Source organism: Carcharodon carcharias, chromosome 14 (genome assembly GCF_017639515.1).
Source record: "Carcharodon carcharias isolate sCarCar2 chromosome 14, sCarCar2.pri, whole genome shotgun sequence".
Lineage (NCBI taxonomy): Eukaryota > Metazoa > Chordata > Chondrichthyes > Lamniformes > Lamnidae > Carcharodon > Carcharodon carcharias.
The window spans coordinates 24,142,795-24,165,522 of NC_054480.1; the positions used below are offsets into that span (position 1 = coordinate 24,142,795).

General features: G+C 39.2%; 1 protein-coding gene across 3 annotated transcripts; it reads right to left on the bottom strand.

Moving 5' to 3' along the window:
• Positions 1-1,633: 1,633 nt before the first annotated feature.
• gata5 (GATA binding protein 5) lies at positions 1,634-21,573 on the bottom strand. Of its 3 annotated transcripts, none has more exons than XM_041204813.1 (7): positions 21,311-21,573; positions 19,762-20,447; positions 14,964-15,130; positions 13,145-13,270; positions 8,035-8,122; positions 4,135-4,259; positions 1,634-3,427 (listed from the first exon to the last, which is right to left on the bottom strand). In XM_041204813.1, the coding sequence occupies exons 2-7, from the start codon at positions 20,267-20,269 to the stop codon at positions 3,263-3,265; spliced, it is 1,179 nt and encodes a 392-aa protein (XP_041060747.1). In that variant the 5' UTR covers positions 20,270-20,447; positions 21,311-21,573; the 3' UTR covers positions 1,634-3,262. The 3 variants fall into 3 exon arrangements, with proteins under 3 accessions (XP_041060747.1, XP_041060748.1, XP_041060749.1); XM_041204814.1 differs by lacking the exon at positions 21,311-21,573 and adding an exon at positions 20,669-21,097; XM_041204815.1 differs by lacking the exons at positions 19,762-20,447; positions 21,311-21,573 and adding an exon at positions 19,293-19,365.
• Positions 21,574-22,728: the final 1,155 nt, after the last annotated feature.

Here is a 22,728-nt window from a genome sequence, read left to right on the forward strand (position 1 = left end):
GCACAAGGCAAGCCATGTATAATATTATTGTTCGACATATAATGAACCTCGCTCAAAATTTATTCAAATTGCCTTTGGTGTTTACTTCTTACATGATTGGCTTTCTTGGACCTGTGGCAGGTCTAGTAGATGGGAGTATTGGGTAGGTGTCTGTTTAAAGCATTAGAACACAATAGTAATGAGCAGGAAATGTAGCTAAATGTAGCTAAAGAAAACAGCAGCAATTAAGAAAGGACTGAAGTGCAAATGCTCCTTTTATTCTATCCATGAGGAGCTGAGTTGCATTTTACAAGGGGATGTATTCTTTGCTCCCCTTCGATAGAAAAGTCAACTTCAAGCCTGTTGACTCAGAATCCAGCTGCCCTGCGGTGATAACACTTTGGGAGCAGCCTTAATTGATCCATCTGGAAAGAAGTCCCGCCCTTGAGACCTGTCCACCAATCTGATTGGCTAGCAGTGCCATAGTCCCAGCAGCGTCAGGATCAAGCAGTGGACACGACCAGCACTTTAGGCAGTGCCTGTGGAAGAAGTCATGGAGACTGGACTCAGAGATAAGTTGGTATTTTGGAGGGGCCTGACAGGGAGGCCCCAGCAAGGGTGAGTTAAGGACTTCATTAGAGAGGCTGGGGGAGGGTTAAAGGGGCGACTCTGATCTTGGGGGGCGGGTGGGGTGGTGCCTCTGATGGGCACAGGGGAGACCCTACAGAAGGCATCCCCCTTCTTGCCCTATTGTAGCCCACACAGTGAAGTTGCTGGGCAACCCACTTGCTTCTGCCTTCCCCTGCTGCATATAAAATAGCACCGGGGAGAGAATGAGGCCCTTAAATGGCCATTAATTGGCTGCTTAAGGGCCTCAATAGGCCTAAGGGCAGGCAAGGCTGCTGACTTTTTCCCTGCCAACTGTAACATGGGATAGAGTCAGGGGTGGGTGGGAAGGTGGTAGGAAGGCCTGCTTTATTTTATGAGAATCCCCATCTTCAAATACGTTGGCCAAGGGCCATAAAATCCAGTCCATTGGGTTGCTCCAATGTCATCATCCCAAAGAAATCTAACAAATGTTCCCCATTTTTTTTAGAGGAGCACAACTAATAAAACCCAAGTCATACAAAAGGAAGCTTAATAAATGAAACCACCCACCTGTTTCCAGCACTGACCATGTACTTCAACCTCTACAGCACCCACTGGTCATAGATGACCTCGTGTGTACAGGTGTGCTCCTTCTCCATGGAAGAGACAGAGTGAGCCACAGCCTTTGTGGATTGCTTCCAACCTAGTCTATTGAATGCCCACCTTGGCCAGGCTAAAGAGCTGACCCTCAAGGCCCTGGTTGGGGATGATTCAGGTCTTTTTATGTTGCAATGCATGTAATTGATATTTCTATATTGAACTCAAATAGCATTAATCATATGATTAACAGTAGCGTTTAGGAAAAAACCTGAGTAAAATCCTGATTTGTTTGAGTCAATTGTTTAAAAATTCATTTAAGTCTTGTTAACATAAGTGCAGTTGCAGAGATATTTAGTAATGAGGAAAATTAGTTGACCTTTAATTTTAAGATGTATTTATCTGCAGACTAAAGTATGCATACATGTACATGTAAAAATAATTGTTCAATATATAACACCCAGTAGAGTTCAGTAAATGATCTGTATTTATTGTCAGCCTTACAAGGATGAAACATTTGACAGCAAAAGTACTGAAAGTAATAATTTCCTTGTCCATATCAATCATAAACTAATTAGATTTTTGAAATGTGCACAATACTCTACTTAGATAAAATGTATAAAAACGTGTTATACAGTCAGTAAATTGAAGATCAATAACAGGAGTCATATTGCAACGTTCAAATCACTTTATCAGTTAATGCATTTTCTAAAACTAATCATCTCTTTTTAGTTCTTAGCAGTTACAGTTTATCATATGATTGAATTATGGTAGCAATTAGGCACCATATTTTGCATAATTAAAAAAATACATTTGCCATATCATTCATCACCTGTAACCCAAGAGAACACATATTTTAACTCAATATTTTGTCATCATGTCATTTTAGTTGATAGAAAGTTCTTTCCATGGTTTAATATTTCTAGCAAATTACTGGGAAATCAATTCCACCAGTTACACAAACTGACTCTGTAATATTTGCCATTGATTTAATGGCAAATTTGGTTTGTATAATTTTCAATTGGCTAATAAATATTCAGAATAAACTATTAGGCATGAAGTAAGAATCATATAATTAAGTGATTTTTTTAAAATGAAAATGATCGTTAATGGAGAATAACTATCTTAATTTATTTTGAGGTATTTTGTGTACAAATTGAGATAATGTCTACCATTTACAGAGTGATTCTCCATTGCACCTCAACTTAAAGGTTTGTGAGTCAATAGTAAACATCTTGTCATCTAGTTTGCTTTATAGTTTAGCTCTCAGATAATAATTGCTAAAGACTGTGTCAAAGTTACATTTTTATTCACAACATATTTTACAACAGCGTCTCAAAGGTAATTACATGTGTATTCTTTTGGATATGCAAAACATTAGCATTGTTAAAATAACCTTTCTACTGTGTAATATACATGTCAAATGCTGTTCGATCCTTTTTTCCCATTAACCATCTATGTATATTTCTGTGTAGAGATTGGAAGCCTTGATTTTTAATATATATTTATAGATTATAGATGAATGAATTCATCTTGTTTTTAAAAAGGCAAAATATTTTAAAAGTTCTATAACAAAAAAGGAACAGACTACTTTCTTTAGTACAGTATAACATTAAAATACTCAAAGCAAAAGTGAAATATCTGTCCATCGAAAGAAGCAATATTTCAACATAACACACAATAATTTCTGTTCACACTTTCCCTTTAAATTATTAAGTTATTCAGCCTAACAGGATCAGTCATTACTGCTGATCTAATGAAATTAATTGCACTCACAAATAGTTCACAAGAAGTCACTTTGAAAGAATGGTTTTGATTTCATTCACGTTTGAGATGAACAGTATATGTTTCACTTGATCGCTTGTTGCCAGGGATGTTGAAATTTACTGATTCACAAATAAAGCTTGTACCCAGATCCGGAATCAAGAGTTTTTTGCTGGGATGGTTAGGTAACTGAGCTTTTGTGGCATTTCACCAATTAGAAATATGCAATACAAATATGTGGGCTCAAGTTATTTCTTTCAACCCCTTTGGGTATCTGGATAGTCCACTCAATGACAAAGCAGAAAAGTTGGACCAAAAATTGTAAGACCATACTTTATGCCAGGGCCAAGGCACACCAAGAGTCTTGTCTGAGTGGAACATTAACTCCAGTCTGTGGGATTGCAGTGGCTGAGGTATAAGAATAATCTTCAGGTACGTATTTCAACTGTGAAGGACCACGATTCAAGTCTTCTCGGCTTATCATAGCTGTGGGTGGTGCCTACAGAAATAAAAATCATTATATTTGTTCCAGTAGTGATACAAGAAATAATTTACAATATGTACACATCCCTTACCAACTAAGTTGTGTCCTTTGAATTTTGAAATGTAAGTGCCACCTATTTTATAATTTTAAAAAATTATTCTGTAATCACATACTAGGAGCAGGAGTAGGCCATTTGGCCCTTTAAGCCTGCTGCACCGTTCAATATGATCATGGCTGATCCTCTACCTCAAAGCCATATTGCTGCTTTCTCTCCATACCCCTTGATGCCCCTAATATCCAAAAATGTATTAATTTCTTCCTTGAATATACTCAGTGACCCGGCCTCCACAGATTGACCACCCCCTGAGTGAAGAAATTTTTCCTCATCTCAGTCCTAAATGGCCTGCCCCATATCCTGAGACTGTGGCCCCTGGTTCTAGATTCCCCAACCAGGGGAAATATCCTCCCTGCATCCAGTCTATCTAGCCCTGTTAGAATTTTATACAGTTTTATCACGTTTTCATATTTGTTTTTCTCATTTTCATTAAATCCATAAATGAAATAAAAATCAGTAATTATTTAAGATTTTTAAATTATGCATAAAGAAGCAATGATTACTTATTTTACTGCAACTTCTAAATTACCAATGTACCTGCTTTATGTCTCTGTGTTCTTAGGTTACATGCTTGATTACATTTAATACTAAAACCTTGTTACTTTACCTGAGAAACAGACACTACTGTTTGCCCTGCATATGGAGATGAGGCCAAATCAGATTCAGTTTTGATAGTTGATGCATTTTCAGAGTTTGACATAGAAGATGGGGAGTTGGTTCCTGAAGCTGTGCCTTGAAAATAACAGAATTTGGTAATAATTAAACTTATTTGATGATTGAGATATTGTTTCAATTAATGTAGAGAGAACCGCAGCAACTTCATTAGAAACTTATTGGGTGATCAAATCTGTCAATGCCTGTAGTGCAAAATGGCCTTATAGCGAATTGGCAGTCTGTTTTACACCACATCTTATCCATTGTGGAAAAGCCCTTTCCAGCCAGTGAGTTATTTCTGAATTACACACAGGCAATCAATCTTGCATATAGCAAGACATGACAAACAGCAAATGAGATGAATGATTAACTTAGTGGCATCAGTTGAAGCAGGAATCTTGGACAAGACACCAGCAGAATCCCATGTTTTCATTCAAATAGCGCCCGGGAAGGGAATAATTTCAACAATTCAGCACTCCTATTGGTAATTGCACTGAAGCCTTAGCATAGATTATGTGCTCAACTAGGACTTGCTAGGGATTGGCACAACTTGCTGATTCAAGATACAAAAGTGCTAGCAATTAAGCCAATCTGGTAATGCAACAATTAATCTGTAGAAATGTTTAACTTTTTCTTACCCATCTAAAAGAGTTAACAGTAAAATGTTCTCTGAAGCAGTAGCATGACAATCTTGACCCTATCATAATGTTCGTGAGATTTTTAAACTAATTGCACATAGTGATGGGCTGCTATAGTATTAAACAATCTTGTCACCTCAAGCAAGAAAAGACATTTTACTCATGCCCACCAACAAGGATGAGGGATTCACCTATCTACAAATCCAGGTGTTCAAAATTTACTTGAGGAAATTTGGAACAGTATAACTATGGAGGGGATTATGTGAATCCCACACAAGCGAGAAACATAATACGACTTAATTAGATGGTTTGCAGAATCTCAATTTCCCCTATGGCAAGTTGAGACGCCAAGGTGTGTTTGTGGCATGTCAAGCCTCACGTAGGCCTGTGGCATATTCATACTTGTAATACTTTTGCAAGCCATGAACACTCAGCATGAAATCGTTCTTAATAAAGTCCTCCCCACGTGATAAAGTCAATGGCGCACGAGAATCTTGTGGCATCCAATTCGTGATTGCTTAAAGGTGGCATACAGCATTTGGCTTTGTGTAGCTGTGTGTAAGGTCAGTGGTATTCGTTATCGAACTCTACAGCACAAGGGAGGGGAGCAGAAGAATGGCAGCTTGCATGGAAGTTTGGGACCGGCAAGGATGAGTCAGTGGAGTGGGGTCGGAGACACGGGGCAGAATCTTGCCCTTGTTGGGTGGGCTCGGCGGGCGGGGGTGGTCAGGAAGCCAACCGCTGCCCATGATCGAGGCAGGAACGCGATTTTATGCGGGCAGGCCAATTAAGGCCTGCCCAGTGTGAAACATGAGTGGCAGCGCTCAGCTCTGCCTATGTGGGCGGGGGGAGGAGGGCGAGCGGGGCAAGCGCAAACTTCACACACGCATGCATGTGTGCGCCTGATAAGCTCTCTGAAGCACAGTGCTACCTCAGGGAGATGAAGAGATATATAAAAGAAAATAAAGACATTAGAAATATAATAAAACATGTCCTCTCATGTGACTCTGTTATTAATTAAGTTTTAAAATGTTTATTTCATTGTTATTTGCTTTAGGAAACCTCATCCTGCCCATGGACGATGTTTCCTAAAATGTGCAAAGGCCACTTGACCTTTTCGCCTCCCCGCCAACTGTGAGGTTGGACGGGCAGCGAAAAATTCTATTTAATTGATAATTTAGTGACCTTAATTGTCGGCGGGCACGCTACTGACTCCGGCGTGCGCCCACCGAATGAAACGTTGCATGACTGCATGTTGATGTTAGGAAGCCCGCCTGATGTCAACGCGTCATATTTTATGCTCAAGTGGGTTGGTCGCACGCCTGCCTACCGAGTTAAATATTTCACCCATGGAGGATTGGAAGAAGAATCCGGGGGAAGGAGAGGGAGGGGCAGGAATAGAAAAATGAAATGGGAGGGCCTGGCATCCAGGGGGTGGTGGGAACAGTCAGTCAAGGTAAGAAAATGAGGGGCTTAAAGGGTGGTGTCAGTACTGTTGAAATGTGTGTCTATCTTAGGGTGTTGGCTGACAGAGTTCTTACAGGGCTTTGAAATTCCTACAACATTTCAGTTATCTCTGCTGAGAGTGATCTTGGACATAATCCTTTACAATGGATAGAAGGGAGGCCCAGCTGAGTCTGCAGGTTCAGCCATGTCTTAGAGTGGTGAGTACAACATTGGACACTAACATGAACATTTCATAAAAAATGGACAAAAAAAACACAATATTGTTTCTACCACAATAAAGGAAACTTCTCTAGAAACACAACATTGTTTCTTCCACAATAAAGGAAATGTCTCTAACTCCCCTGTAACCATCAATCTGTGCCAATTATGAAATGTGCCAGTACATTTAGCTCTCTGACTAAGCTAGTCTCAACAAATAACAATGATGCACATATGATAAAAGCAAAACTAATGTAATGTGTAATATTTACAAGTGAAATTTGAGTTTGGAAAACACCCATGCCACCTTTGTGCTTGCAATTCTTATGTTAATTGTAATGTAACTGGGGAGGAAAGTTGTGACAAGTGATGCAGCACTTCCCTGTTTGACCAAGAGGTTCTTTTATAGGCCACCCATACCTGCTGCATTATCAGCTGATGGCGGGCTTCACCAATGAAAAGCTTCCTCGGCCGCTGACCTGGACGTGTTCCCATGCGCACGGCCTGCACTCTAAATCTTAATTATAATTGCGCGGGAAACAGGAAAAAGCAAGAGAGTAGAAGTGGCACACAGCTCTGACTCCGTCATCGGGAATGGTATGCTATTGACAAAACTCCAGGCTATAGCTGGCATGATTGTAATAGAGTTTAGATCACAAGGCCTATCAAAAACAAATTTAATTGCCAGTGGTATACATTGGGCTTTAGATAGGATCTGCTTCCTCATTGTAGTTTGTTACTATCTCTCTAGTCATATCAAAAGATATGAAAATATCCATCCTTGGTTTACTAAATTATCAGATTTGATTTTTTTGAGGCATGTCTGTACCTAGCCCCTTTCTGCATGTTTTATTTAATTTTTCATCTTATAAAAATATTTTATATAATACGCAAACATCTACTTAAATGCTTGACATAGAAATGCAAGTGTTTTTCTCTTTAGTTTATCAAAAGTTCCCAATCCCAACTCTCTTTTCAACACATTAACAAATAGCCGACTGTCTTAGACTCTTTAGTATGATCCAGGAAGATGATGCGAGCCTTAAGGGAAACATGATTCCAGCTGCTTTGCACACATACGAGGTTAGAGGCAACATTAACGTGGAAGCAGGTTCAACTACGTTTATTTTATGACACATTGAATAAAATTGCAAGCAGCCTGAGAACACAAGAGGAATGGAGATTTTGAGACCATTAAGAACAATTAATTTTGGAGCAGGATAAGTATGGCAGAACACTTGGGGGTGGGGGGACACAATTCTGAAAAAAAATGTTGTGGTACAATTTTATTTTATCAGGAGAGAGCCATACAGCAGTGTGGTGGTACAGTGCATGCTGCACCAACATTTGTTACTAGGCACTGCAAAGGCACAATTATCTGGCTACAATCCCCGACATGTCTAAGGAAGCAAGGCACTTTCCCAGTACACAGATCCTGCTGTCCAGCACCATCGGTCTGGTATGGGACTTCAGGCCTTTCCCCTAGTGATAGACTTGATGGGATAGAACAGAGAAATTATTAAAAATAGGAGTATGAGTGACCCTTGTACCTGAGGAAGCTTTGGATTTGGTAACATTCTTAGGTTTTCTTTTTCTTGTCTGGATACTTTCTTTCTTCATGGCCAATGGGCGTGGCACCTGCAGGATATGAACACAACATAACTGGTACTCCAATCCCACATCAAGCACATTACAGGATTTTGTTTTGAATGCTGTGACAACATTAGAAATGCAGGTCCCTTTAAGAATAAATCAGGACAAGCCTCAGAGTGAATCGAAAGCAGGCAATGCTCATTGAAGCCTGTACTTCAGGGCTGGGTTTTTCCCCAGTAGGGGTTTTTTTGCTTCTGTACAGGGGAAGGATCCAGAAGGGAAGTCTGTACTGAACTATAGCAATAGAACAATTGTGATTCACAGAATGTCTTCCGCTGCCGGATTCGGTGAATGGATGTCCACCTATTAGAAATGCTGCACCAAGTACAACATTGAATCAAGATTAAAACTAAATATGCTGTGCTTTTCTTTTAGTTTCAGTGGAATGTGCTCAAAATTGTCACTCCTGGATTGTTTTCTTTTGTGTCCTGAAGATGCCAGGATTTTCAGGCATATTAATGCCACTATCAACACAGATGAGTGACAACTATCATAGTATAGAACTGGTAAATGTAAAATACCTTTAAAATCAAGAAGTGTTAAATTTACAATATATGTTTGCTCACATTCTGAGATGTATTACTGTGTTGAAAATGTTTTATCGATTCTGGGTATAAGCAAGAATGGTTAATGGGTACAGTTGAGGCTCAGTTCTTCCAGCTATAACTATGTCCAACACCTCTTCAAATGCATCAAAATGCAGCAACTTTCATAGCACACTTTGTGTCATTTCCACTTGCGATATTAATAGTTATTGCTACAGTTACTGGACTACAGTAACACATTCTATTAATGTAACAAAGTTTTGAGGAGCTGTTTATTACAATTTTGTATAATTTATGTGGGACAATGACACAATTATACTTGAATAATATTAGCAGATCTAACTAACAAAAGTGCATTCATTTTCAATGCCACTTGAGCAAGGTTTGCCAATAAGAGCATGTGTGTATGAGAAAGGTCAATGTTTGGACAATTTGTTGGAATTACTGGTTGATTTTCTGCCTTCCACTGTAAGTGCTCAATGATTCTACTTTGAGTATAAAATTTCTTAATACTTGATATTAATCTATTTTGAGAATTACATATTGAAATATTCTGTTTTCAACATAAGGCTTAGAGAATAAAGGATATATTTTCTGTGTTATGTCTTCATAATAAGGATGCATATTATTCGATTCAAACATCAAAATAAACCAAGTTGAGATTACATAACACCTTATATACAATGAAACACATAAACCAATTTGTCACCTTCAAAAGAACATGCTTTAAATCTACATTGAAGTCAATTTAAAATTATGGCATTAAGTCTTGCTCTGGGTGACCTGTAGTGAATATGCTCCCTTAGGGAATGAACTCACAGACCTTAGTCAGTGGCAGCACTCTCATCTTTGAGTCATGTGGTTACAGGTTAAAGCTCTGCTTCAAAGTGCGAAGACATCACTTCAATACTGCATTGCCTGTAGTGCTATCTTACAAATGAGATGTTAAGCCAAGGCCTTGCCTGCCTGTTCCAATGGCAATAAAAAATCAATGGCACTTTTGAAGAAGAGCAGAGAGTTCTGATGTCGTAGCTAACATTTACCCCTTCACCACCAAACTAGTAATTTATTCCATTTCAAACAAAAAAAAGGGCTGGAAAAACTCAGCAGGTGTGACAGCATCTGCAGAGAGGAATACAGTTAATGTTTCAAGTCATACAGACTCGAAACATTAACTGTATTCCTCTGCACAGATGCTGTCACACCTGCTGAGTTTTTCCAGCTGTTTTTGTTTTTGTTTCAGATTTCTAGCAACCGCAGTATTTCACTTTTAATTTATTCCATTTGTTTTTTTTTCTGGAAAAATTGAGCTATTGTGTTTAACTACCCAACAGGAGTGACTATACTTCAAAAGTAATTACTTGATGCATCACAAGGACATGCTATAATTAATGTACATGCTATATTGTTCTTTCTTTTTCTACTTATGTTGAAGTTTTGACATATGTATGTCTTCTTCTTGACACTTTCAATATATTTCCTGCTTGCTGTAAGATATCAGATCACATCAGACTATTTCTACCAGCCTGAAACCAATATCAAGTTGTGTATCCTATGCCAAATCTACAAGGGTATGACATTTTTTTTACAAGTACCATCAGTATTGGTACCTCTGTACCTTTTGTTGTAACATAGTAGTATTTTGGCAAAGAGGAGACCACTGGTTCTTCTTTCGAAACCTTCAGTTTCTTTACCAGAGTTCTGAAACTAATAGCTTTCTTTTTTCCCCCTTTCCTAATAGCAATTCATTTAATCTTTTTTTAAAAACCCACCATGGATTTTTGTTCCACTACTGCCACTAATGATCTGATCAAACACCATCTTATAAAAAAGGCTGCCTAAATATCCTTTTCTTTTGTCAACTTTAACTTAAAAGTGTGCCCCATAATCCTTAAATCTTGTGCTTGACAAAAGAGCTTCCCTAGATCTAAATTCATGATAGTCATTCAAATCTGAAAGATTTCTATCAAGTCTTCCTCTCATCCTCCTCCTCTCTAGACAGTAAAGAATATCCATAGACAAATCTTTCCTCATAACTCAGCCTTCTAAGTTCAGCAATCAATCTTGTAATCCGCATTTCTTTAATATGTCATACTTTCTTTCAAAATGGAGATCAAGACTTGACACAGGCCTTCAGATATAACCTCGCTAAGGTCAGATTAAGGAGACTTCAATAACACAATACATGTAAGTGACACCTCTAAGTATACATTTTGTTTGTTTTCTTCACATTACTTCAAACACTAAACCAACAGTTTTAATAACCTATCCCACTGCCCTGTTACCATTAAGAGGTTTGTTATGTAATCTACATTCTTGCTACTTCCACCTAATCTCATGACTTCTCACATTCATGTTGAACTGCATGTAACACTTTGCCGCCTTTTAGTCTAACCTGTCTGGATCCCTTTAGATTATCACATGTTGATTAATCATTGCATTCAGTTTGGTGTCATCCATAAATTCAAGTACTTTAGACAAAACTCTGTCACTTATTTTAATTCTATTAAATTTATGAAAATTAGAAACCACACTGGACTTCATGTCAACTAGTTTCCATTCTGATATCTGACATCCATTATTGTCTACCTTTCAGCTAGCTGCATGCCAAACCAGCCTAATACTTTTGCATCTATGCCATGGGTGCTTGGCTTACGAATCAGTCTGTAATGTGCATCAGTGGATATTATATGAAATTTATATGTACATCTTTATAGTGATTTAAATCTAAATTAATGAAAAATGTTAATCCAAACTCCAGTGAAACTGAATTTATGAAAACCTGCCAAGTAGGTTTGAAAACCGTTCATTGAAAATTATAACTACTTTGTAAACAAATTTCTGTTTCATGTTTTAAACATAGTTCCACGTTGAAATTATTTTGCAATCTATTTTATACTTGTTGATTTTACATGGGACAGCTAACATTTCCCTAAAATCTACAGCTTTGCTTATGGCTACTGGTGAACAATTTCAGATAACTTATTGATCGAAGGTGGAATGAATCCACTGAAACCTACAAAATAATGTTATTTTATTAACCAAATACACAACCAAATGAAATGAATAAACTCAGGGGCAGGCGTGTAGATTAGGATTCAATTGTGTTATGTTTCATAAAATGTGTACCTCATTAATTACATCAAGGAAGCAAACCAACCAAACACTAGGATTTATTTCTAGAAGTAGAGAATTGAAAACTAGGTAAGCTATGGTAATCAATTAAGGAACCTTGGCTAGACCATGTTTGGGAGTACTGTCTATAGCTCTAATCATCATATTACAAAAATGATATACAGGTATTGAGGAAAGTGCATAAAAAATTTTACTAAGAATAATATCAGAAATGTAATGTTATGCCTGTAAGGAAAGGGTGAACTGGCTAGATGTCTTTTCTCTTGAAAAGACTAAGCTGAGGCCTGAACGAAAAGGTCTAAAACGATGGGAAGTTTTGATAGAGTAGACACACTTGTGGGGAAGAGCAAAACTAGAGGACATCAATACAAGATAGTGACCAAGAAATGAAATGGAGAATTCAGAAGGAACTTCTTTCCCCAGAGACTGGTGAGTTTTGATACTCACTTCCACATGGGGTGGCTGAGGTGAATAATAAAGACATATTTAAGAGGAGGCTGGATAAGCATTTAAGAAAGAGGAATTAGAGAGCTTTGCTGATAGAGTTAGATGAGGGAGGGTGGGGATGAGACTCGAGTGGAGTATAAATGTCGGTATGGACTGGTGGAATCAAATAGCCTGTTCCTGTGCTGTATATTCAATGTAATACTGTTCTGAGGGATAATTTCAATATTGGAATAAAACTGCACAGGATGCAGCTAGCCTACTTTTAATTACCTTTAATTGGAAGTAGTCTAATAAACATGATCTCTGATTTTTTTTCTCAATTTTGACTAAGTGGAGAGCAGAAAATGGTTTGAAAGGCATAACAGATTCTACTTAACAAGTTTTAACTATTCCAATTTAAAATAATAGCTAGGGCAATGAAGAAACTTTAATAGAGTGGTTAAACAGAAGGGGGCTTGATAGGGTAGAAGCTGAGAAGTTGTTTCCCCTCGTGGGAGAGTCTAGGACCAGAGGGCATAATCTCAGAGTGAGCGATCACCCATTTAAGACTGGTGAGGAGGAATTTCTTCTCTCAGAATGTAGTGAATCTGTGGAATTCTTTACTGCAGAGGGCTGTAGAGGCTGGGTTGCTAAGTATATTCAAGGCTGGGATAGACAGATTTTTAATCAGTAAGGGAATTAATGGTTATGGGAAAAAAGGCAGGAAAGTGAAGTTGAGGATTAGCAGATCAGCCGTCGTCTCATTGAATAGCAGAGCAGACTCAATGGGCCAAATGGCCTACTTCTACTCCTACCTCTTATAGATACTAACACTGGTGGAATCAGTATCTTTAACCAGTTCACAGCATGAAGTATAATTTCAAAAGTAAAGAACTATTACCCCATGAAGTTTCATATAGAGTCCACATGCATTGCACACTGGCTCCCCTTCAGCATTCCTTCTCCAAAGGGTTGTAGTAGAGGTGTGACAGTTAGTGCAACACAAACCAGCACGTCTGGATGATGACTGTAAAACAAGATATTTGAAGAAGCCATCAATTATGTTACAAAAAGTCAGGTATATATATTATTTGTTATGATCTGTGCATTTATTATATTTCTTAACAATAAGCCATTGCTTCAATGTACTGAAAAAATGATAAAATTATTTTTTTTGATGGGCACAAAGGCTGCAATTTAACATTTCATATTCATGATCTCTCCTCTACTGTCAATTCCATTTAGTGTTACTATGTACATGGCTATATATTGTTTACAAGAATGTTGCCAGGGTTAGAAAAGTGTAGCTACGAGGAGAGATTGGATAGGTTGGGGTTATTTTCCTTAGAACAAAGAAGGCTGAGAGGTGACTTGATTGAGGTGTACAAAATTATGAGGGGAATAGATAGAGTGGACAGGATAAAATTGTTTCCCTTGGTGGAGAATTCTAGAACCAGGGGACATAGATTCAAGATAAATGGCAGAAGGTATAGGGGCGACACGAGGAAGAACTTTTTTACGCAGAGGGTAGTGGGTGTCTGGAATTCGCTGCCCAAGTTGGTGGCAGAGGCAGAAATTCTAAACTCTTTTAAAAAGTACCTGGATCTGCACCTTAAGTGCTGTAAGCTGCAGGGCTATGGGCCGGGTGCAGGAAAGGTGGGATTAGAAAGGGCACCAGGGTGTCCTCAGGCTGGCATGGACAAGATGGGTTGAATGGCCTCCTGTGCTGTAACTTTTCTATGGTTCATATATATACATACATACATGGATATATACATTGTATATATATACATACCTAATGACTTTGTCATAAAAATGAAAGTATTTCACTCCATCTTTCTCATTATGTCATTATCTTTTATTCCATTTTGGCAAAGAAACTTCCCAATTTGTAGGAGTGTTACATTTGAACTTGCATGGTGTAAAGTATTGGAACACAATGCAAGCTAAAATAGGTTGTGCAAAAGAAATAACCCTAGTCACAACTGCGTGTGTTGTTTTCACACAGAGATAAAGGATCAAGGTTCCCCTCTTGCTTATTGAAAGGCACAAGGCTAAAATAATTTATATCGTCAAGGCCTAAGTAGTTTATTCAGAATGGGGAATGGGCCTCTGAAGGGCGCCTCTTCACAACTCTGACCTTGTCAAGGAAGTTGTTGACCCCCAACATTGTGATGTAGTGTTGTTATTTAAGACATAAAAATTATGAGTTTGTTTTGCAGCCCATTCTACATGGAATGGTGATTGAAGACAGAAAGTTAAACATATATTTTTGGAATATACAACATAAATTGTATTTAATCTAGAAGAGAAATAAATAAAGCTGTGCTGGCTTTGATGGAACATTCAGTCACCACCCCAGCCCAACCATCAATTGTCAATTTCTTGTCAGGTTCCACATCCAAAATCAATGAAGTCCCTGATTTACAATCCACACCACCAGTAAATAAATGATCGCAAGTAAAAGGGGAGGGAAAAGTCACACGTGTTTAAACGAAAAGATGATCGGTTGAAATCACGACGGGAATTCAAACGGGGATATGGCGCGTTTAGTTTGGCTCAAGTTTCCCTTATATGGATGGATGTGGAAAAGGCCGCCCTGTCTTGTTCAACTTCACAAAACAGTGGGTTTTATGAGGGATAGAGGGAGCAGCGCCTGGGAGAGTTGCTGCGCTGCTAGGAATATTTCTTGCGGAGCCAAGATCCACCGCGCTGCTTACCAATCTCCTTTGTGGTTTAATGAGCGGTCGGTTCATCCCGTTCATTTTGTGATACAACCCGCACGCGTTGCAGAGATAATGGCCCGTCCCATCCCGTCTCCAGAGCGGAGTAGACATGGACCCACAATTCACACACTCACGGCCCTCAGGGAAATCTTCCAACATCTCTATTGAAAAAAAAGAGGGGGGGCGGCGGGGGTGTAGAGACCAAAGGGAAAATCAGTAACATCTGGTTTGCATAATACAGAGATTTGTGACTGTCGGGAAAAATGCATCCTGTTAAAAAGTGTTCTAAAAAAACAGTTCTACCTCTAATAAATTATATAATTTATTACCTTGCTGGGCCATGGAGTATGTTATATTACATTCACTTCATAGTTGAAAAAACAACTGAGAACGGTTGCCTAACATTTAAAGGAGAACTATTTCATTTAGATGGGAACCCTAACTTCAATTATCGGTTATTATTGAACCTTCTGCCCACAAAATACAAATCATCCGTTTCACTGGCGAGAGATATTTCAGTTACACCTCTAAAAATATTACATTTTACAAAATAAGATTTCCTCTTGAATTTGACGCGTCCCATCAGAACAAACTCTGCAAATTCCTGCATTTACACCTTTATTTCTGTTTAACGGTTTTGCTTTATATTTATATACCCTCTGGACCCTCATTCACCAAAGTTGCCTCGAGTCATTTGAAAAAAAAATGTTAAATAAAATACTTTCTTAGATCTAAAAAGATATTCGTTACGTTCGAGATAGGTTGTATAGAGTTTTTTTCGCCCAACATTTCAATCGTTGAATAATGTTTCGAGGATTGTGGGGAAAAGAGGGATCAGTCATTGGCAAGTGTGACTGTCCAACCCTATTTCTTAATTCCAAAGTGAATGAATTGCAATGTTCCTCCATCAAACCATCTTCTAGACCTGGTACAGTCGAACAATAGTTTTTATGTTAGAGGATGCACATTACACCTTTCTAGGATAAAACGGTGAAACAGGCTGTATGAACATTTTTTAGAAAATGTCTAAATGACAGAGCAGGAATAAGCCTTCGCTTTTACTACTTGCCTGTGAAAAAAGGCGAGTGTTTGGCACAGGGAATTGCAGACAGAAGTCTCGACCACGGGCAGCAACAATGATAATCATCTCTGAAAAGCACTTTTCAGTATTGTTTTTTTCTAAACAAATGCTCAAACGTCCTTGCAAATATGCTTTAAATAATATGCGTGATAATAACTGTATATAATTCACTGTGACCAAGATATACATCTGATGTCAACACTGTAAATATCTGTGTATATCGTGTGGCTGAAACATGTCTGTCTGACAAACCAAGTTAGTGGTTACTTTGGTTGCAGGGAACAATTCTGGGAACGATAAATTTTCCTATGATGAAAATAAAATGGCATCCAAACGTGCCATTGTTGCCCCTACACTGTAAAATACCTTTTGAAAGTGGAAGGCGCAGATAATTACTGTGGAGGAGAAAAGAGGTTTAATTGTGGGGGTTTTTTTGGAGCAGGGTTGGTGATAGAATCCTAATGCTTTGCCAAACTGTCCCGTTTTTCATCAAAGTGTTTTTGGATGTTGACTGGTGGCGACAAGGAGACTGGCTCACAAGACTGATGGAATGCTCATTTGTGTTACAGAACGCTCTGTGATCCACTACTCGATTTATCAATCACACCTATTGCACTCTGGTGACAAATGACAGCCTGTGGACGGAAAACAGGTCAACATTCTGGATTTATTCCCGCAGATGTCAAAACGTGCAGTAAACAAGGCCCCTTCTTTTCAAAAATGTGAAGGAGATAAAAAAAATGTTTTTCCCCTCTCAGTTGCTGTACTTTTTAAAAAAAAAGAGCGAGAAACGGTTTATGGATCAAATCAAGCGACTCAATTACAATAATCTCTCCACCCCCCCCCCCCCCCCCCCCCAAACCTTCTACAGTCCTGAAGCAGCTCTGCTTCAGCAGGAAGCAAAGTTGGCATCAAATTGATTACAAAAGGGATTTCACAGGAATTAACGGTTCACTATGGTTTTATGTGTGTGTGTGAATAACGTTGACATCCAAATAATGTCAGCACACTTGTTAGAAAATTCTGCAGGCAGCAAATTTAAACCTTGATAAGATTGGTACTGGCGGCAAGTGTTGAGATCCCAGTTCATATTGAAGCTAATAGCTCGGGCTTTGTATGGAGTTTCAGAGCATTGCTGTAAGGGGAATCTTCAAAAGTCCGCAGGCAGATCGAAAAGAATCTGACAATATACTTGGTAAGGTAAATTATATTCTGAATCTGCTGATGGTGTGCAACACAATACTCATTATTATACTTAGACCAAAACAACCCAATCCCTCAGTTTGAAGATCTGAATCACTGCACTTAATACAAAATATTGATAGAGAAATCTTATCATAGTGCCTATTTATCATTTAATTAAGATAACATCTATAAGTCTAAATATATTCACTTTTTATATATTATATGTGTATAATGTATATGCATTTCTTCCATCAACTGTCAAAAGTAAAAAGACACTCTCTGGGCAAACCCTTCCATTAATTCTAATCTATGACGCTTTAAAGTTGACGCTGGGTATTAGCAAGTAATGAAGTGTGCTTGATACTTAGAATGGTTGATCAAATTTCACTGTCTCTCTCTCTCTCTTTATCTGTAGTAAATAGGGGGTTGTATCTGTAGATTGTTTTGGAGATGGGGCCAGAGCACTTCTAGACTTTTTAAGGAGTCTGCACTGAGCTAATGTGATCCAGTAAAGTGCTTAATAGGCTTACAAACCATAAATTTCGAATGTTACTTAAACATCCTCAAAACTGTTTAGTGTTAGAAAATGACTCAAAGAGCCCAGGTTAAGGGAATCGCCATTGTTCCATGCTATTGGCCAATGACATAAATTACAGCCTTACATTTTCTACATTGAATATTTGTTGCGATAGAGATTGAGTAAAGCAGGTATGGAGCCAACCAGTCAAATCGATTTTTAATTAGTTCAGCACTCCTTCACGTTCCTAACTGGAACGCCGAATAAAAGGGGGGGAATCGTCATATTCCCATGACAGGGACTTCTCCAGGCCTAAATTACAACCTCTATTCCTTTCAAGGCGCCGGATATAAAAATGTCTTAAAAGTTCCCTTGTTATAAGCACAGCTCCAGAAAGATAATCGCAAGGTGTCATCCCTAAATATCAACTCTATTTCAGAACAGACGCGGTAAGCTTATTTAAATATGAATCACAGATGCTGAAATCTAGCTGGGCAAAAAGGCATGTGAAATAGAATATGCGCTTGGCTATGAAGCCGGGAATAAAGTAAGGTTCGTCTTTTCGTATTGTCCTTGCAATCTCTTGATCAATTTGTGTCCATGAAATATATCACTAACTCTAGGTAAATGCTTGACTAAGGACAAAACACAAAGTCTAAAAGGGCTTTTGGTTAACTGCTAAGAAGTTAAACTGGAGCCCAGTTTTTCCCCCGGGGGAATGCTCAACTGTTAGAAACATAAATATACACCTTTCCCTCTGGAAAGAAGCAGAACTCGTTAGTCTTGGGATGTACAGAAAACAGTGCGAAGCAACACTGGACTCAACAGAGATAGAAAAAATAAATTAGCTGTAGACTGGATTAAATGAAACCATACATTGCAGAAAGATCACAGTGAATGCTATAGAAACTGAAAATACCAATGAGACGACAGACGGTCAGAATTATTCCCTGTCGTGTCGTAAAACTCAATAAAATTTAAAGGCTCGCAGTTAACGCCTGGTTAAGTGAATCGCATTTTATCAGAAATTAATATTCTCTTTCGAGTTTTGGTTTAGCGGTCAGCCACTGTTATTTGTCTATTCAATATCCAAGTGATGAATGCTAGTATGGTAAATTTAGTATGTTGGGTCGCTTGTAGATTACACGGATTACACACGAGACACCTCTATGCAAAATCCGAGTTGTCCACAAATGGTACAAATATTTGAGCAAAAAAAATCCCGAAAAGATTCAATCAATACAATGAGGATTAATAGAGTAAGCTTGATTTTTTTTTTCATTTCTATCCCTTAACAGACTGCAATACAGCAACAATTCCAGTTTTAGTGAAGACATTATTAGTTTCAATTAGAATCTTTTGCTGACTACAGCTGTACACGAAACAAATTAGGTAGACCCAGATGGATAGAATATGGAGCCTTCTTTTAAAACCATCATTAACGAATAATCTGAATTTAAGTCATCACTTGGAAATAGTTACATCATTACCCAATAGCACGTCAGCGGGTGAACGACACGAAGTGGAAGCGATTGCTCACCGGCATTCAGCGGACTGCGGCTATAATCTGCCTGAAACGGGTGCCATTTTAAGAAAGAAATGGCAGTCTGGGGCTATGATAAATCAATTGCTGAATGTAATTTCAAGCTATTACGTACATTGCTGCCCCTGAGGTCATGCGTACTGCTGCAGTTCTCCATTGCTGTCCATATTTGTCATAATCATCAGAGCTTTTGACTGAAACACTCATTTGATCACACGTGGACAAGTCATAGCCTGGCTTAAGCAGATGCACATAACTTGGCGCAAGCAGATAAATATTACTCCCGAATGTTAATTATATTTTGGGGGCGGGGTGGGGGGGGGGGGGGTTACAAGCTAATTTGCTGCCCTTCGGTCCAGTACTTCTATTATTGATGTATTCATGTTAAGCAACATTTGTTACCTTACTGGGTTATTTAGCAGTTTTCCCATTTTGGCACAGTTGAAAATAGATGCCAGCTACCTACCCAGACTGGACCTCCTCCCAGACATAGAGACTTGTCTGGCCTGTAGACTGTGAATCATGCTGCTCTCGAAGGGCCCAGGTGGCCAGGCTGAAGTCATCTCTGGGCCGACATAGGTAGGATACGGGCTGGAGTAGGATCCATTCACCGACCTGACCAGGGCATTGCCGTACTGTTCCCTGCCGCTAGCGCTGATGACTAAGGGGTTGGTGTACGCCGCGTCCCTCCCGGCACCGTGGTTCATGGGGGGACTGTGAGAATAGGAGAAGGTGGTCGAAGGATGAGGGCTGCTGGGGTTGAATCCGGAGCTTTCCGTACCTGGTTGCGACCAGCCTGTGTGATTGCTCAGGTGATGACTCTGATGGGCCGATTCACAGTTTTGGAGATACGGTATGCTGGGCAGCATGGAGGGGACCCTAGTTGTGGGAACATACACAGGTGAGGCCGTTGACGAATGCATGAAATTACTGGAAGCTTCGTGGGGATAGGTCGTTGCCAGACTCTGGTACATTTTCTAAGTGATGTAACGCCCCGACGCGTTGAAAAACGAAAGGCACACAGAAAGGTTTTGAGTTCGGAATATACTCAAATTTTCTTCACTCTGGTATCAGTTCATTGCTGATTTCACCAACAAAGCGATTCTGTCAAAATGATTCACGTTTATCCGCGTTCTTAAGTAAGAAATTCGCCTGAAACAGATAATAAATCAGTTACAAATCATTCAACAGAAAAACTCCAAAGCAAATCTTATATTCACTCGGATGCCGTTCAGAAATACAGGTATCTGGCGACAAGTTCCATTTAACTTTGTGCAACAACCACCTCACTTCATTCCAACGCTTTGGAACATTAACGTGATTTTTTTTCTAAACATAGTTTTTGAATCAAAGACTCGAGTGTAGAAACTGACCTGAAACTGACTTGCGGGGCTGCAGATTGGATAAGAGGAACCTGTCTGAAATCGACAGGTTTTGGCCGGACATCTTGTGCAATTTCATAGAAAATTAGTCGCACGATTCAGAGCATTTAAGGGGGGGGGGGGGGGAGTTTCCAATTCTTATTGATCCAAATGTAGTTCTGGACGGACGCAGCGATTTCCAATATCACAATCAGAAAGCCAAGATGTTCGGTCTAGAGTGTTTCCTCCGCATAACTTGCACAGATAGTTGCGATTGACTGAATCTCCCTCCACAATTACTGGGACAGCTCGCTCCCATCTAAAAGCCAGTCTGGCAGAAAATGTGAAGCAGTTTGCATCCAAGCCGAGCCAGGAGCACTCACCTCTAACTGGAGGCGCCCAATAAAAGTTTCGAGCTGGAGTTTAGTTTCTATTATCTATGATCACACAAATCACAAAACGCTATCGATAACTGCGCTGCCCCGGAGTAATGGCGTTTTAGTCAAAGCTTTACATGCATCCTCTATCTGCGAGATAAGGTAACCTGCCAGATAAGGGCGAGTTGGGGGGGGGGGGGGGGTGTGGTGGGGGGGTGGGGGAAGAAAAACTACAACCGTCGGATTCATTGGCAAGTACTTTGGACGAAATACTTACAAATCGAATCCAGCGTGGTCAGCCGCAGCGGAGAGGAGAAGAAATGCAATATTTGAGAAGAAATCTGGGGTTTTTTTGAAAGCCAAGTTTCCAGAAGGATTGTACAGAGGAGATTGCAATTTGGCTGCACGACGTGAAAACGGTGAAGGAACTGTTGCTCCGGATGGTTCTGATACGGACTGACCTGTCTCCTATCTTGATTGGTGACTTGTTGCAGAAAGCTGCCTGTGTTTTTCTCCGCTTTAACTCTGCCAATTCCCCGAGCTAATTGTAGCTCCGAGATCACGTGAGGCGGGCCCTCCTCCCACTCCTCCTCCACTGTATTTACATAGCAGGACATTGTATGCTTAAAGAGACAGGGGCGCCTATTGGCCTTCATAATCCCATTTCAGGAGAGTTAACAATGTGAAAGCTGGTTAGCCCGATTAGTCATGCGTTTTCCAGCAAATAAGCTTTTTATAATATTCTGAAAACCACTTAAAATTTAAAATAAACAGTAAAACATGCCATGAATAGGACTATTCCTGAAATTAGGTAGTCAACCTTTCAGTTCGCTCTCTGCTATGATGCACTGTCTTTAGGCTCAAGGCTCGGCCTGTGGAAATGGGAATAAACGCTAAGTCAAGCATATCAGGACAATGGCAGTTTTAAGAGGTCATTAATTGTTTTTAAAAAGGCGGCCGGTTTAAGATTAATAGAAGCAACGAATATGGGTTAAAATGCTAATGGTTGCCGATTCAAAGTCTGGAGGATTGGTTTTAATAACTGGAATATCATTATATTTGAGAATGGTTGCTAACTACTGTATTTTCTCCGGATATGCAATGCATTTCAGTTAAGGATGCCCTTCGAACAGAATATGACAAACTGGGCGGTCCATCGGCAGCTCATTGACGCGTCTGAAATTACGATGAAAGGACTTGTTCAAAACTCCTCAAATTTAAATCCCCCAATCTATTTAATGTAGATTTGATTCTTGGCCCTTTTAATTAAATCATAGAGTAAGTGAACAGTGAACGCGCGTGCTTTAAGAGCCAGCGGCCTAGTCAAGCGCCCCTGTAGATACTAATAGACACAGAATGGTCACATTTAGTGGAGCTTTAGAACTCTATTTGCTCTAATATTCAACTTCTAATATAGAGAGAGCTTATATTCAAAAATTCAGTCACTTATTTAGAGCGATCTGAATTAAGTTCACTCGCATTTGATTGACGTGAGTTCTCGTTCATTTTGTAAGGTGTGATCGTATTTAAAAATAGCGTAGAGAATTTTCAAATATAAAATGTGTATCTCTATCTAAAGACACATCACAATTTTATGTGGCTGCTATATATAACAATTGTGATAAAAGTCATGTTGAAAGTATATGTATCTGTCAGTTGTAATATTTCAATATTTAGGTTTTAAAGACACTGCAA

What these genes read in the sequence shown, in the direction of transcription:
- gata5 (XM_041204813.1), bottom strand. Translation starts at nt 20,269, where the DNA reads ATGTACCAGAGTCTGGCAACGACCTATCCCCACGAAGCTTCCAGTAAT. An exon ending in TGGGAGGAGGTCCAGTCTGG is followed by an intron (nt 15,131 to 19,761) that starts GTAGGTAGCTGG and finishes TTTTTTCAATAG; the next exon opens with AGATGTTGGAAGATTTCCCT. An exon ending in TTAAACCACAAAGGAGATTG is followed by an intron (nt 13,271 to 14,963) that starts GTAAGCAGCGCG and finishes CTTGTTTTACAG; the next exon opens with TCATCATCCAGACGTGCTGG.